The 17,304-nt window shown below is 38.0% G+C and overlaps 1 protein-coding gene across 1 annotated transcript; it reads left to right on the top strand.

Annotated features, from left to right (window-relative positions):
* Positions 1–1,966: 1,966 nt before the first annotated feature.
* Positions 1,967–15,990, top strand: LOC137013536 (transmembrane protein 235-like). Its single transcript, XM_067377355.1, has 4 exons — positions 1,967–2,147; positions 2,925–2,999; positions 3,563–3,700; positions 15,716–15,990. The coding sequence occupies exons 1-4, from the start codon at positions 1,967–1,969 to the stop codon at positions 15,988–15,990; spliced, it is 669 nt and encodes a 222-aa protein (XP_067233456.1).
* Positions 15,991–17,304: the final 1,314 nt, after the last annotated feature.

Here is a 17,304-nt window from a genome sequence, read left to right as displayed (position 1 = left end):
TGTATTTATAAACTGCTCACTAATGTCTATTAATGCTTTATAAATGATGAACTAACTACTAATGCTTAACTACAGCGTGCAGTTATTATAAAGTGTTAACAATAATTTTTGGCAAATTTGGCAATATGCACACACATTTAAATGCATTTTCACTATCTGAAAATTAATGAAAAGCTCTCAGTGTTTCAAAAAACATTCAAAAGCTTTATTAACATTTCATTTTAGCTTGTGCTGCTATATTTCATTTGGAACACAAAATGTCAAACTGCCTGGAAAGTCGTGAAACCATGTCTTAGCATTAAAACAAAAACAAAAAAACTTTAAAACAATCTCTAACATTGTTTCTTTCTTGAAATTCCAAATCAGTGATTGTAGCTCGAGTGCTCAAAGCAACAAGACTCTTCTTTTCCAGTATAGTCCACACTTTCAACACGTAACTCAATCTTGATTCTTGACCTGTTTAGTCATCATCCCCCCCAAATGAGGGATCACAAAAATAGCAATAGCAAAAAGGCTATTATACTGCCTGCCAGTAATGCACAACAGTGCAGTTATACAGGAAAAATCTCCTAATAGGACTTTGTCATTTATGCATAACGTATATATTTTTTGGTATTTGAGAAATTGCATTTACAAAATGTGCATTAAAAAACGGACAAAAATGTTTAGATATACAATGATTTTTTATTATTATTTATTTATTTTTTGGAGGGTTAAAATACAGAATTTAGAATGTGAGAAATAATCAAACATGATCCTGGACTCTTGTGTGTTTTTGTTTCTCTTTCCTGTTGCGTGTGCCATCTTTGTAGTCCATTGTAGTTTATATAGCCCTTGAGTTTCCTTTTTCTTTGTTAGTTGTCAAATGTTTCCTGTGTGTTCGTTTCTCTCTGAGCTCTTTGTTTTGTCTATTCCTTTCTTTTAAATATCTTTTTACATTTAGAGTCACTGCCTTCTGATGTCTTCATTTACTCACTGTTTGTCTGTTACACAAAGACGTCCTATAAAGACATTTCTCTCACATAAAGCAGACAAACCTAACCGTGCTTCACCTGTGAAGTTGTTAACATCATTAATTTCTCTGTTTGTGCTGCAGAAATGAAAACATAAATCTGACTTTATATTTTAGAAACGGTGTCCCTCGCAAGGAGATCGTCTTTGACTTTCATTTAGCATTAGCTTCATGTGAAACACTGCATGTGTTCATTTCTGTCCTCTCCATTACTGTCATCCTTTCTGATGCTGATTAAAAGTCACTTCCTCACTGAAAATAAGCGTACTTGGTATTTTTGTCTGGTTTTACAACATATTTACTAAAGAAGCAAAATTATAAAGTCTTGTTCTCTGAAAAATGTATCAAAATGTATTGAATTTATGGTTAAAAATAGCTGCCAGTAAGCTAAGAAAAAATTATTTTATTTCAAAGTTTATTCAGATATACTTAACTTTGATTTTATAAAAAAATCCAGAAAACAACACTTAATATCTTAAGAATTAAGAATGTTTATATTAGTAGGTAAAATAAATTGTGTGCATCTTTTCACCTGTTCAAATGAGGAATGTTCTCTTTCCTGGTTAACAAGCAATATATAATATAGGCCACTATATACAGATGAATGTATTTACACAAGAAGAAGAAACGAGCTCGTCTCTGAGGAGAGCGAATGAAACACAGTGAGTGATCGCAGCTGAAACTGAGGAGAGAGAATCATGTGGATTCAGAGGATCTGCTCTCACTCCAGATACAGCTGTGCAGGAGAGATGATGAAGACAGGAAAATCCCAGAGTGTTTCATTCATCCAGCATGTGCTGAGAGCTGATTCTTCCTTCACCCTGGACACATCTGGAGTAATGAAGACAGAATGATGTGCTTTAATGTGTTTGAACGAAACTCTCCGGGCTTCAGAGGAACTGAATGGCAGTAACAGGCGCTCAAATTCAGTGAATCATAAGAGGATTTGATGCGATGAAAATGAACTTTGGGACAGTTGTCATCAGCGCGGGTCTGTGCGGGCTGCTCAGCTTCATCCTGCTCGCCGTGTCCATCGCCACTGATTACTGGTACATTATAGATGTGGATGAAGGGAAGAACTCCAGCCTGGAATACAGCAGCTCCCACTCCGGACTCTGGAGGATTTATGAAGAAGGTGAGATGATCCACACACAACTCGAGCTTAGTTTCATGTTTGATTTTATTCTGTAGCTGTTGGACACATTTATATTCTTCCAATAATGTGTAAATCTGGACTAATTCCTCAGTTAGTTGCTGTACACAAATATATGAATATACATTTAAAATTAGCCTAAATATCACTGAAGTACTTAATGTGCTATTTGTTCATGACTTTATTAATGAGTCAAGCATATAGTGACATTTAATGTGTGTAACATACATTTTATATATAGGTGTTACCACATTTCTCCCTTCTCTTACTGTTTAGCTCGACATTTCATGTGCTTCATTAAATGAAAGTATTTTCAATCTCATTTTAATAACAGCATATAAAGTGTCAAATGGTTTCATGGCTGCAAAGAAAGTTATTTGTCAAATGTTCACAGATTCAGTCCTCCATTATGTTCATAATTAATGTCTCGTTCAGATCTGAAGCTGTTTCTCGGCACTAGAGACTATTAAAAAGAGAAGCAGTTCATCACAGGACTGTAAATGTTTAATGTTACACACATTGTGATGACCGTTACTGAATCTGTCGTATGAAAGGACTGTTTTCCATTTAACTCTAACCCTCAAACACAAATGCTGCTTTTCCTTTTAAGAAAATAACCTTTAAATGCTGTGTGTTTATGGCTTGAACTCGGCTGTAATAGACGAGATTGTCATGAAAACTGATTCTCAGGCAGCTGTGTGAAGAATAATGAGTGTTTCCAGCTTTGACTCGACTGGTGTTTCAATGTCACCACAGGAGAGAACAGCAGTTATCATGACATCTCGTTCTACACGGACACCTCCGACCACACGGAGCAGGAGAAGCACCTTTTGAGTGAGTCTCTGAAAGCCATCGACACATTAACCACAATCAGAGAATGACACTGGGAATAATAGGCTTGTTATGTGTGGTTAGTGTTTCTCCGTCTCTTCAAGAGCTTTATTCCCAGCAACGCATTCAGCCGTCCCGACCATCACTGGCCACCCTCATTATGAGGAAGATTGTCCAATTATCAGAGCTGATGGTCTTTGATTATAATGTCACAGTGTGTGATATTGACCAAAAACTGTATTGACTATAACTTAACATCATATTGAAATGTAAGACAAAAACTCATACTGGGCTTGATTTTTGAGGTCAGTATTCACTCTTAATATGTGTTTTTGCTTGCTGTTTGTAAAGTGAGTGACATACTCATTAATGTCAGCTTTCACACGGTTAAAACAACAATTACGATATTATCGTAGACGATACATACAATGCAATATTATTGTACACACCCCCTAGTGGTCACTCGTTCAAATTCACTGAAACTGAAAGGACAAACTGGCCTCTGAACTCCACCTCTCTTTAAACTCTTGAGTTTGTGGCATGTAATAAAGGCTTGTGTCTCTCAGACTTGCACAGGGTCATAGTGGTCCTGCTGCCGCTCAGTCTGGTGCTGCTGGTGTTTGGGGGCATCTTCGGTCTGGTGGCGTCTTTGGCTCAGAGCTGCTCTCTCCTCACCTGCATCGCTGCTTACTTCCTCATCTGCAGTGAGTGTCATTAACATCCACATCAGACATCGACAGATAGAGCTGAAATGACAAGAGGTCTCAGTGGAGTTTGTGTTGTTGTGTACAGGTCAGTGAGAGATGTGTTTCAGGACTCAGTCAATGCCACACATGGATATAAATCACAATGGGAAAGAAAGAAAACACAAATGTCAGGTGCTCCAGCTGAGTGCAGCTGTTAGGTGAACTGGACACACACAGAGAGGGTTTAAATAGATGTGGAGGTTTTTAGTTCAATAATAAATATACACAAAGCCTGCAGTGATGAATAGTAATGCAACAGTTTCAATAGTTTCTACATTTAATGCTCCTATGTCTGTTAAACTATAATAAAAACAACATGATTTGATCCTATCTTTAAAGACATAATTAATTCACACTCATTACACCGTCACAGCATCACTATAACATAAATCATGATTGATACAGTATTTCAGTTGTTGTAGAGCACATTGTAATTTAAGTGGGAATTGCTGTACATCTACAGGCTTTTTTTGTCAATGTTCATTCTGTCCTCATTATTAATGTGATAGTATTATTGGTTATGTTTGTTATGATGATGATGGCGTGTAGTTTTGCAGCACTAACAGCTGCTTGTGTTTCAGCCTGAGCACAACAGAAAACTGAAGAGCAGGTGAATTAAGGGAGGGATGGAGCAGATAAAATGACTAGGATCTGCACTGAGGTCACCACAGACCATCACAGCTTTTTATTTGTGTTCTTGTTTTCAGTCCTGTTGAATGAAGCTCCTGAGATCATCATTACACTGTAAAAAATGGCTGTGAAATCTACAGTTATTTACTGTCGATTTCACAGTAACATTACTGTATAAGATTTTTACAGTAGAATATTGTAAAGTTTACAGTAAGACTGTAAAAATCACAGTAGTCCAAGAATTACAGTTGAAATCACAGTAGTCAAAGCATTACTGTAAAAAAATCACAATTTAGCCACTATAGTACTGTAAATAGTAAAGTAAACTACTGTAATTTTCCTTTTTTTTATCATATCTTTCTTTGTACCCCTTTCACATGGACGGCTCCAGATTATTGTTGTTCAGAATTCATTACCGGAATATGATGTAAATACTCGATAGTGAGCTTTAAGTAAAAGTGTAATATTAATAAATTAAAATGTGTCATGTAACTTGTACTCTGATGGACCTGCTGCAGGAGCTTTCTATTCCATACAATATATATTTTTTAAAGAATTCACATTAGATTCCAAGAATATGTTTTGTTTGTTTGTTTTGTGACCGTAAATGGGTGTTTGGGTGTAGGTGTTAACAGGGCAATAAAATATTTGATAAGCCTTATCTTAATCTCCAAAGTCTCCCCTGACATGGTCTAACAATATAGGCTTCATAAATGCATAATTTTTTTAGATATCATCCTCAGATTTGAACTGAAGCATTACCATTTATTATAAGTTGCAACCCAGCAAACACAGCACATTGTGACGACGTCGTCATTGTTAGTCGTCATTTGGTCAGTGTGACATTACTTTATGACAACGTTATGAGGACGTCGTGGTAATGTTCCATTTTTTAGAATCTTGGCTAACGTTCCAGAAACGTCGTGGGCACGTCCTCAAAAGACGTCGCTGGTTAATCCCACGGAGAATGTTGTAGCGACGCGATCCATGGTCTCCTGATAACATTCCAGACGTGTAACTTTTTGTGTTCAAAATGTACAAAAAAATCTACAATGGGAATGTACAACATGAATCTATTTTCCAAACCGTGTTTTTGTCTTACCCTGAATTATTATGGTACACCTAGAATAAGTGTGTATATTTGGACTATTTTAGACCGTGTAGAAACCGCTGCGGAGTAGCACAAATACCTGCGTGACTCGTCATAGAGATAACAGAGAGAAGTAGCTCCGGCTACAGTGTTCTTCCGCAAGGTATGCCGTTTTGTTTATGAACTGCTAGAGTGCCAAAAGACTTGTTTATATATTATATATATATGTTGTGTTTGTGAATTACGGATATTTATTGGATGGGGCATGCGCGAGACAAATTCGAACTTTTAAACAAGCAGGTCAAACGGACTTTAGGAGAATCTGAGTACTGCGCATGCGCATCAACGGTCGACCTCCAGCAGACGGACACAGAGTAAAAGGTAAGCCCTGCAAATCTTCTTTTATTCATCGTTTTTGCCCATATGACACTAAATATCACTTGTGACGAGTAATGTTAGTGCAGTGTTTTTGGTTTTCTAAATGTATTTAATAAATAAATTCCGTTTGGTTATGTGCGCACGAGCGTTGTCTCCCGTGAGGCGGTAACGTTCAAATCTGAGACAGTTTTACATTTTTCTTTTAGTTATTTTAAATGTAATGTTAACTGTTTAATGCTATAAACAGCAGAATAATCACTTATATTCGTTAAATGGCAACTGTAGTAGAGTGTTTGTTAATTTTAGACCCTGCCTGGTCTCCTGAAGCTCACGTGAACCATTGTGTATAAAACGGTTAACGTTAATCAGACACGGTTAATTACTTAACGATTCGTTTACTAAAATTATTTGTAATGACTTTCAATAATCCTGGTAAGTCAATGATTTAGAGTTGTTCATAACGAAATATTCTCGTTTGTCGCCACTTACTGGTTTAACGTTATGTGTGATTAGTCTATTCATTCCTATCTAACATACTTTTTATTTTCAGTAGCTGAGGAGAGACAGCCATGATGCCATGACAATAATTGATGATTAAAAGCAGGGGTGGGTATTAAATTCGTTTCTGACTGCTATTGATATGTATGTAACGTTCAGTCTTTAATTACCCTTTATATACAACCACATATCATTCAGATAATCTCCAGGTGGACTGCACGGGTCCAGGATCTAGAGATCATCCATCATGAGGACGATGTTCCAGGAGAAGCAGCGTATACTGGGTGAAAAACTATGCCTCATTTTTCCAATATCACAGGTAAGACTAAATGTATTTAAATTGATTTCAATCATGGGTCATGTCTTTCAGGTCTGCTTGATCATTTTGTTGTCCTGGATGTGAGAACATGGTCAAAAGGTGTGTCAATCAGCATCCAGCCATAAAAGCAGCCTTCTCGTTAAAGGGCTCAGAAGGACAAACAGGTAATTCACAGGGTTGAATTTCACAGAGACAAGATGTTAATAATTCTGAATTCAAGGGGTCAGCAATTTTACTATTTGATACATTTACACTTTTTATTTCAGTCAAAATTAAATCTCTGATTGATGAATCTGAACATAGTTGATGTGTACATTTATTTAGAGATCAGATTTGATATCTTAAAATGCACTGTCTGTCCAAAATTACAGACTTTCCTGCTGTTGGTGCATGTTAACCATCATCCTGTCATTGCTTCTTTTATGTTTCAAAAAGCAGACTTTATCATTCCAGGTCCTGATTAGGAGACGCAGAGAACATGAAGCTACAGTATGTGCCGTGCAGCTTATATTTATCAAGCAGTAAAAATGCTCAAAACTAAAAACAAGCATTTAAAAATTTTATGAAAACAGTCATTTATTACACTCCATTCATTCAACAGCAATGGTTGATTTTGTACGTCATTGCATCATTTCTACATCATTCCACATGCTTTACACTTTCAAATTTCTGTTTTAATCAAGTGTTTACATGTCCTATCGAACATATTAGAAAAGGTTTAAACCACCCCTTACATTCAGAATGAAATTTTAAAAAAATTGATTTGGCAAATTTATTCTGAATGACATTGTTGCATGTGACTTAAAGTTCACCCAAAAATGAAAATTCTGTCATCCTTTACTTATCCTTTACAAATGATACACAATCACATCACATAGGCTGCTTGGCAACCCTATATATATATATATATTTTTTTTTTTTATCTAAAACTATAGCAGCAACATTAGCTGTGTTTACATGGGTTCTAATAATCAGACTAGTAGCACAGATGGAACAAGAAGTCACATGTTAATTGGAATGAATTGGCCGGGTCCAATTGACATTTCATTCGGATTGAAAGAGCATGTTTAAAACTTTTTTTTAAATCTGTTCGATACTATCAAATACAATCCAAAATCTCCTTCCACTCATCATCTTATCCACAAGCTCCTTGTTTTGGCCGTTGAAATTAGCATTTTTACTGCTTAAATATAAACAGCATGGCACAAAGCTTAATGTATTCATTGTCTCCTAATTAGGACCCATAATAGATAAATGTTAAGTCTTGTTTTTAAAAAATCTGTGTAGTGCAGTCGTGCAATGTACCAACTGCTTTGATATGATTATTGGGTTAACTAACTTGTATGCAAAGGCTCACAAACTGTTAGAACTTTCACAGTGTACGCCTGCCAAGACTGTTGTTCATCTTCGAAACATAAGTGAAGATATTTTAATGAAATCGGAGAGCTTTCCATCCCTCAATTTACAGACCATGCAACTAACACTTTGACACTTCAAAAAGTTCATAAAGTGATTGTAAAAGTGATCCATATGAATGGAGAAGTTTATTCCAAATTTTTTGAAGAGACTTGTTCGCTTAATGCAATATACAGTTTGAGTTTAGACTTTTTTCACATATAAACATTAATTAGCAAACAATGGAAAATGGAAGCTCAACTTGTTTGTAAATGCACTAGTGTGTTGAATTTGTTTATTATATAAGGTGATCAAGTTTATTCAGAAAATTTGGACTAAACCTCTCTATTAGATTAGATTTACGATCTGTATGAAATTGTTTTATTTTAAACATCAAAGTGGCGGTTGTGTAGACTGTCAATAAAAGGAACAAAGCTCTCAGATTTCATTAAATTATCTTTATTTGTGTCTTGAAGATGAATGAAAGTCTTAACAGGTTTGGAACGACATGAACTCATGTCATGATAAAAACAATGTTATAACTTACAATATATACATGATAATATTTTAATGATTTCAAAATACTTTGAAGAATACAAAAAACATTTAGGTAATATTTAAATTATTTTTTTTGTGCTTTCGTGTACATGAAGATGTATTTTTTGAGGATGCTGCTATGATAGACCCTAGATTTAAGGGAAAGGTGAAAAATGAGTAAGTCTGACAGTGACACGATTATAAATGTAATTCGGTAATTTAACGGATCTTGCCCAAACTCACCTAGTCAGAGCCAGTTGCATTCAGTCAGTGTTTAAAATCTGTAAGGAAATAGCTAATAGTAAAATTGTTTAGAATATTAAAGTAAAACTACTTTAAAATATTATTATTTTACTATATTTTTCAACAAATGCAGCCTTGGTAAGTGGAAGAGACTGCTTTCAAAATGCAGCTTCTATCAATGTAATCTTCTCTTTCAGCTGCCAGAGGAGGAGGAGGATGATGGCAGTGGTGACCGAGACGAAGAGGAGGAGGAACATGTAAGTTAGACACACTTTCCTCATTCCTTTCTAACAAATAATAAACCTGACTACAACAACTACTACAATAACATTGTTTTTTAGCTTCCAGTTTGCAAAAATCCAAAGTGATCCTTGCCTCAGAAGAGCCTGAGAAAGACACACTTCCTCTTCTCTCACAGCTCTCCATCATCTTCCTCCTCAACACTGTTGGAAAGAGTGTTCTACACAGCTGAGGACACGGTAATGAGAGATCTCAAATTCTTCCTGAGAAAGTCCACATGTTTATTTTCTTGAACAAAAACTGTACATGTATTTTTGGGTGGGCCAAAGTATTATTTGAAGAAATGCTAAAAATCTCTATATTGCTCTTTATACATATCTTTTACTCTTTATGAGTGTCATCTTCTAGATTTTTTTTATCTTTTGGGAAGCTCAAGGACTGTAAAAGTTCTAGTAAAGCAGTATTAAAGCACATTACCTCAGTATATATTACTCATACAGGACACTTAGGAAATGGTTTAAAACATTTTTTTGCAAATAAAGTAATATTTATTCTTTTTCACATATCATTTTTGTGCTAAATTTTGGAGAGTAGTAATCATAAGAGTATAAATATAATTGATAAAATCATTATTTAACTATACCCATCTCTCTAATGATGAAACACTTTTTCAATAAAAAGAACAAAACATTAATCATTGGTTACATTTATTTATTGATTGTATTGTTTGGTCTATGAATGTGTTTGATTTATAAATTCATGTTCAATTCTCTGTACTCATAACTTAATAACACTTGGTTGCATGGTAATGTTAATGTATTGGCTTATTTTACAAAGTAACAATGCTGATGATTTCATGGATGCAGTTTGTTTCTAGCCATTTTCTATCATACAATTAGAATTTATAATATTTTATAGCAGAGAATTAAGTGTTCAGTTCTGCATAGATTCTGTGCATGGAACACAGAATGTTCGTTAACTTTGGATGGTATAAAGGCATGTTGTCCAATGTCCATTATCCCTTTATGTTGTACCTGTTTTGTCATTCCTGTTCATCAAATGTTTTTAAATAAATAACTGTTAACAATTATCTTATTGTCTGCAGTTGATTGCTATGTTTTAGAATATGGGTGATTCTTTTAATGATGGCTAATATTAAATCACAGTGATACAGTATTTAAATTGTACAGCGAGAAACTGAATTTACAGTGATTACCTGTTATCTACTGTTTATAGTACTGTATTGCATACAATACATAAAAAAGTAGTGCTTAACTGTTTTTTGTATGTAAATGCAATCGAAATCACAGTATTTTTTTCTTCTACAGTAAAACAATCAATACTGTAAATACAACTAAAATCACAGTGTTTAATTGTTTTTTATTTTACAGTGAATACACAAAATACTGTAAATGGAAGTACAGTACCCTTACTGTAAAATGTATTCACAGTAACTTACTGGCAACAATTAGCCAGTAAGTTACTGTAAATACAAGTAAAATCACAGTATTTAATTGTTTTTGATTTCACAGTGTATACATAAAATACTGTAAATGGAAGTACAGTACCCTTACTGTAAAACGTATTCACAGTAACTTACTGGCAACAATTAGCCAGTAAGTTACTGTAAATACAACTAAAATCACAGTATTTAATTGTTTTTGAATTCACAGTGTATACATAAAATACTGTAAATGGAAGTACAGTACCCTTACTGTAAAACGTATTCACAGTAACTTACTGGCTAATTGTTGCCAGTAAGTTACTGTAAATTTCACAGTAAATTTTTTACAGTGATAACCTTCCCCAGAACAATGTTACAGAAGGATGTGTACATGTGAACTTTGCACAGCTTTCTATGTTAGTATAGTTTAGTGTGCTTATCTAGTCGCTTTTATTATTGCTGATGTAAATTACTGCAGTATTTGGGGCAGTGAGGACTGAAAATACACAATTGATGGATTGGAGTAAAACAGTCTCACAGGATTTTACATGAGTGATCCCATCTGTAAACATAGCACTTTTCTTCACAAAAACACGGAAATGAGCATCCCTATGGAATACGGAGACATGACAGAGAGGAAGATGGTGATGGTGTTTCCATCTGCTCTCTCCTCACACACATTTGCTGTTCTCCAACTCTCACAAAACATGAATTGCAGCCTCACGTCTCCTTTCACAACACTGATGAATCCTGCAGCACCTAATCAAATACATCTCAAAGCCCTCTCTAATGTCTGGAATTCTTGTGTTGATAAATTCATTTAAGCCAGAAGTGCATCATCAGACATTGTGTCTCTTTCGCTCAGTTCAGCTCTCTTCTGACACACTCAGTCAGTTTGTAACACTGTGAATGTTGCTTTTTTTATAAAGAGCAGCTCATGACCTCCAGGGTGTTTGTGCTTCTGAGAGCTGCTTCATCTTTCTGGTTTAAAGCTTCTCTTCTGATCAGACAGATACACCATAGTGAGAAAAGTGTTCTTAATTGTAAAGAGTTAAGTATTGAATTAATTAAATGGTTAGTTCAGCCAAAAATGAAAATTCTATCATTAATTATATGTTGATCCAAACCTGTCGATCCAAACCTCTTCGTTCATCCTTGGGACGCAAATATAGAGATATCTGCCCTCCAATAGACTGCAACACAATTACCACTTTTAAGGCTCAGAAAGTTTGTAACGACATTGTTAAAATAGTCCATGTGACTACAGTGGTTTAAAAAATGTTATGAAGCAATGAAAATACTTTTTGTGCACAAAAAAAAACCTTTATTCAACATTTTCTTCTCTTCCATGTCAGTCTCCTACGCATTTGACGTATTAAACACAGTGCAGCATTTAAGGGGTTCCAAGTCAATATTTTTGTTTGTTTTTTGTGCACAAAAATTATTATTGTCACTTGTAACAATGTAATAGCTTGACTTACATAAAGACCATGCTGGACATTGAGAGGAATGAAGGACCATGGATGAGACGCTGGAGGGTTGAGCCATTGAAAAGACAACTGAGGGAGGACCCAGGATTGAGACAACTCAGGAAGGCAACAACTGAGGGAGGAGCTAGGGAGCATCTCAGAGAAGAGCACGGACAAAGGTCCATGGCAGAACCAATGGAAGGAGGAGCCAGGATGGAGTGGAGCTGGGAGTGATAGAGACCCAGGCATGGCAAAGACCTGGGGTGACACCGCAGGTGAGGAGGGTTGAGGTGGAGCTGCAGGCTACTGGGACCAAGGTGGAGATGGGGGCCAGGGTGGGGTCGTTGGGACTGAAGACAATGGCGGAATCTGAGGGAAGAAGTATCCTGGCAGAGCCAGAGGGACGAAGTGTAGCTGGAGACTCTGAAGTCTGAAGTAGACCCAGAGCAACAATTGACCAAGGTGAAGCCAGAGGGATGAGGGAGTCCAGCCATGGACCATGGAAGAGCACAGTGAGCATGGAGCTGATGAGTCTGAAGGTGGACTCTGGGGGTCGGAGGCCCAAGTGGAGCTAGGGAATCAACACACTAGAGCTGAAGACCTGAAAGCCAAAGGCAGATCTAAGCAGCTGGGCAGAACCACTGAAGGAGGATCCGAGGGGCTGAAAGAAGCCTAATGCCGACCAGTGATGACAAAAGAGACTTGAGGCTGGGCAGGATCAGCAGCACCGAAAGAGACTTGAGGTTGAGCCGGACCCGCAGTGACGAAGGAGAGTTGAGGCTGAGTAAGGCCAGAGGCGCCGAAGGTGACTTAAGGCTAGGCGGGACCGGCAATGATGAAGGAGATTAGAAGTTGGAGGAGACCAGCGAAGGAGACAGGGTTTGGAAGTGGGAGGGGATCTGGGAATCTAGGAGGTCACCAGGAGAGGAATAGGCTTACAAGGGAGGATGAATAGAACTCCATTTGCACACCCTCAGGGATGGGCATGGATACCGGATCATAAACATGGTCAGACATAGCAGACTTGAGCTCTGGGTCTATGGTGGGCTCTGATTTACTGTCTAATCACATACTGTAGTGAGTACAGGTTTGAGATTGGGACGGACAATGGCTTTGGCTCAAGCTAGTCAGACTCGGCTTGCTTAGGCTTCAGGTCTGCAGGGCTTTGGGTCTTTGGCAGGCATTGGCACTGGTTCTGGGTCCATGCATGAAGCATGAAGAGGTGTGGGGAAGGACTAGGAGTTCGGAGGTGGGTGGGGTTACTGTAACGAGGTTTGACGATGACAGGACTGGCAGCATTTGGAAAAGCCCACTCCAAAAACAGGACTTTAAGGTGTATTTGGTCCAGGACACCTGGATGCTGGGCTCGAGGAACTCCTCCACATATAGTCTTCCAGGGGAAGACCTTGTGCAAGGGAGAGGAGACCCAGATAGCAGCATAGTATAAGCCCAGATCTGGCCCACCCCTGACATGCGTGGAATGATGATCTGGCCCACATACTATGTGGAATGAACACAAATGTTTTTTTTTTATTTTTTTTTTTATTGAGAATTAACAAAGGGTTAGATGAGAGAACTGCTGCTGGGTCCATTTATCTAATCTTGGTCCAGTGATCTGTCACAGTACAGGCAAGGCATGAGGATCTCAATTGCAGCAGATTTACTTGTATTCTTTTTAAACAAAGAAAGCTAGTCAGAAAGCAAAAATCAATGCGTCAGTTTCACTAATGCAAAGACAATACTGGACAGTGAGTGGAACTAAACTGAGTGCTTAAATACACAGGAAAGAACAAACAGAATTAAAGATGCAAGCAGCGATGAAAGGGCCCCTGCAGCCATGCCACCGTCACCCAGTGGCTTTAGGAAAACATGGTGGGTAATATGCATTTAAGTATATAATTATTAGAGGACTACGTCAGTCATTTGTATTTTCCACACTTCCTGCTACCAGCTGGTGACACTATGACTTTAACCAAATTTAAGCATGTAGATTTCTTTAGGCCAGGGCACTTATCAAACATGTGAAGTTTGAGGCAGATTGGACATTGTATGCTAGAATTACAACAACTTACTGTTTCATGATGATAATAGCATGCTTTAGCACAAGTGTTGTCAGCATGTTTTAGAATGTTTGTAGCATGTTTAGCAATCATTTGCATATTTTAGTATGTTGCTAGTGCATCACAGTGTTTTAAACATTTCACTTCCTGTTGCCAGTGGGTGGCGCTATTACTATACCTGAATAATGTCATGTAGATGTATTCAGGGCAGGACTCTTATCAAACAGATCGAACATTGTATGCCTGAGTTACAACAGCTTCCTGTTTCATGGTGAAGCATCAAATTTGTAAGGCCACCGCAGACACGCGCTTCAGCGAAAACTCAAGGTCTTTACAATTTATTGTCGCAAAGGCCTTTAGATTAGACTGACCAAATATGATGTTGATCTGATTAAAGCTCTAGGAGGAGTTTGTTAAAGTACAACATCTGGAAATGGCAAAAACTGCAAAGTATCTTACTTACTCTTGGATTTTCTTTTTTGTAGGTATTGAGCCGTTACATGAGTGTACTGAATTTCATACTTGTAGGTTAAACATAGCTTGAAGGGTGCTTAATGTAAATTTTTTAGGTGGTGCTATCGAGCCATTTTGATACAACTCATTCTGAAACCCATATCAGAAATCATATATTCACAACTTCTGATGTGTGTGCAAAGTTTCATGAGTTTTCAAGCATGTTTAGGCCCTTAAAAATGTGATTCATTTCAGAGAAAAAGAATAATATACCGAACAACTACAATAGGGTCCTCACACCATCGGTGCTCTGGCCCTAGTAAGAAACAGGTGCACAAAGCAATCAGTAACCATGACAACAAACAAGGGAATAATCAGTAAACCTGGGAAACTGAAAAGAAGAGGGAAAATGGGGAACAAATGAAGCAAGGGAGGTGACTACTGTCTGTTTTGACTGTCGCTCTCTCTGACAAGCACAGAAGCAAACCCTGTTGTTATTAGTTCTGTCAGTTCATTGTTTCATTTATCTTCTTGAAAGAAGAATGCATTGTTGATCAGAAAATCTGACCTGGAAATGAGTAGAAACAGCTAGATGTCTGAAAAAAATATGTTTAATTGCAGAGCAGCTCTCCTCTGTTCTTCCTGTTATATATTCTGAGTGATTGTGAAAGGTCAGAGCTCCTCTGAGCTTCATGTAAGTGGGTTAATTATGGTAATAATGACTGAGTTCATGACGGTTCCCTCAAACATGCTCTTCTCTCCTTTCTTATTAATGGTCTTTCCACTAGCCTGTGTCACCATCATATTCTGTGCTTGTGAACTGCTTATTCTCACTGTAAATGAAAGACTCACACACTTATCCCAGTCAAGATGTTGTATCTACAATGGGACCTGTGTTCAGGACCATTGCTTGAACTGATGGAACCCAGGATGGGTTTTCATGGGGGGTGTTCCTACTGCACAAATATTCATGTTGATTAAAATGTCCAAAGAGTAACTTAAAGTATTTACATATTTACAAGGAAAGAGGCAGCATAATTGTGCAGGAATCACATTGGCAGGAAATATGTGTATCAAATATCCTTGTGAAAATGTAGTACACTTTTAGCATATTTTCAAAAAAGAATACTTGGAAATAATATCTCTTTTGCTGTCAGGTTGTTTTGTGAGCTGAAGTGTGTTGTGAATGGAGTGTAATGACTGCTCTTTGTGCACAGGTCTGCTGACGGTGTCTGGTGTGAGCATCTATATCAGTTACTCTCAGCAAGCTTTGGAAGAGCTGCAGCTCACGGTGGATGTGGAGTCACTGGCTCACGTCCACATGTCCTTCGGCTGGTCTCTGGTCATGGCCTGTCTGTCCTTCTGCCTGGAGCTGCTCACGGGGATCCTGCTCATGCTAGCGGCCCGTCTCGTCCAGCGGCAGTGCCACCACGAGCCTGCTGCTGTGATCTCCATGAGCCAGAGTTCACCACAGATGCTGAGACTGCAGTGATGATGATTTTGTCTCCATTCACAAGATTTTCATCCACAGTTTGATCAGGAAATGAGTTTGTGCTGCATGTCAAAGTTGAAAGGGAGAGTGCCGGGTGGCAAATGAGACAGCTGCATCAATTATTGAAGAAGAGGATCACTCGAGGACTGCAACATTTGTCTGCATCGCTCGACTGTTTCTGTGTGATCACGTTTTCCCCACGACCAGAAACACGTTTTTCTCTGCTCACCAATGTCATGTGTCAAGCGCTCATGGTATATAACATGATGAATCAAGCCATTGCAGCTTTTATCTCTAGACACATTTTTATAGTCAAACAACACAACAGCTGATATTTCATTGTGGTGTATCTGTCAGATAAGTAATGAACAATTTTTGGTAAAAGTATGTGTGTATATATAAAAGTTCAGGGTCAGAAAGATGACACGAAGAAAAATCTTTCCGACCCCAAACCTTTATAGGAGACCAGGAGGGGACATGTTCAGTTCACTTATGCCGAGTTCAGACTGCACGATGTTCAAAGTAGTCGGGTCACTGTTCTTTTCACACTGCATGACTATCTTGGCCACATTCAGTCGCTGCTGTGTTCATACTGCACGATGGATCAGCGACAGAAGGTTTCACACTGCATGACTTTACAATAGGAAGAATCGCCGACAACTCTGTCTGGCACGCAAACTACGTTTCACAACCAAACACTCGCGAGATGTGACAAGGAAACAACGTGAGATCACGTGTGCAAGACCGGAGTTATAATTATTTTTAAAAACGGTAGCCCGCAAGATGCTTGCAATACGAATTGCCTGTGCGCTGATTTGCAGCGAAAACAAGAAAAAGAAAAGAAGAATATGGAGGAGAAAATGGTTGTGTGTTGATGCAATGAGAGTTGGAGCTAAATACATAACTTTTCAATGTGCTGCTGTTGCGGATGGTCAAGCAAAGGTTTGTGCTTTGTTTCTGTTTGATATAATTGTAATGTTTATCTGAAATGAAGCCATGCTTGCTGATATTGTGGTCTATAACTCCTCCCCGAACTCTCCGCTGCTCTGTATCTTGCTCTCTCATTGGCTGTCGGTCATCGCCAGTGTAGTTTTCAGTCAGAACACTTTTCACACTGCAGGATTTTGAATCGCCGACAGGTCCAGATATTTAGCATGCCAAATATTTCATGGGTGTCGGCGACTCGTCGGCGATTCTCTCAGATCGCGTCTTTGCTCATTCACACTGCGTGATTGTCACTCGCGTGAACGAGCACCAATTTGCCTGTGATTTCGGGCATTTGTCGGCGATTTCTCAAAACCTGTCGGCGAGCCA

This window comes from Chanodichthys erythropterus, chromosome 3 (genome assembly GCF_024489055.1).
Source record: "Chanodichthys erythropterus isolate Z2021 chromosome 3, ASM2448905v1, whole genome shotgun sequence".
NCBI lineage: Eukaryota > Metazoa > Chordata > Actinopteri > Cypriniformes > Xenocyprididae > Chanodichthys > Chanodichthys erythropterus.
The sequence above is the reverse complement of the archived record's forward strand: the minus strand, read 5'-3'. Positions and strand labels throughout refer to the sequence as shown.

Coding starts and splice junctions, on each gene's coding strand:
- LOC137013536 (XM_067377355.1), top strand. CDS start 1,967: ATGAAAATGAACTTTGGGACAGTTGTCATCAGCGCGGGTCTGTGCGGG. Junction 2,148..2,924: donor CTGGAGGATTTATGAAGAAG/GTGAGATGATCC, acceptor TCACCACAGGAG/AGAACAGCAGTTATCATGAC. Junction 3,000..3,562: donor GCAGGAGAAGCACCTTTTGA/GTGAGTCTCTGA, acceptor TGTGTCTCTCAG/ACTTGCACAGGGTCATAGTG.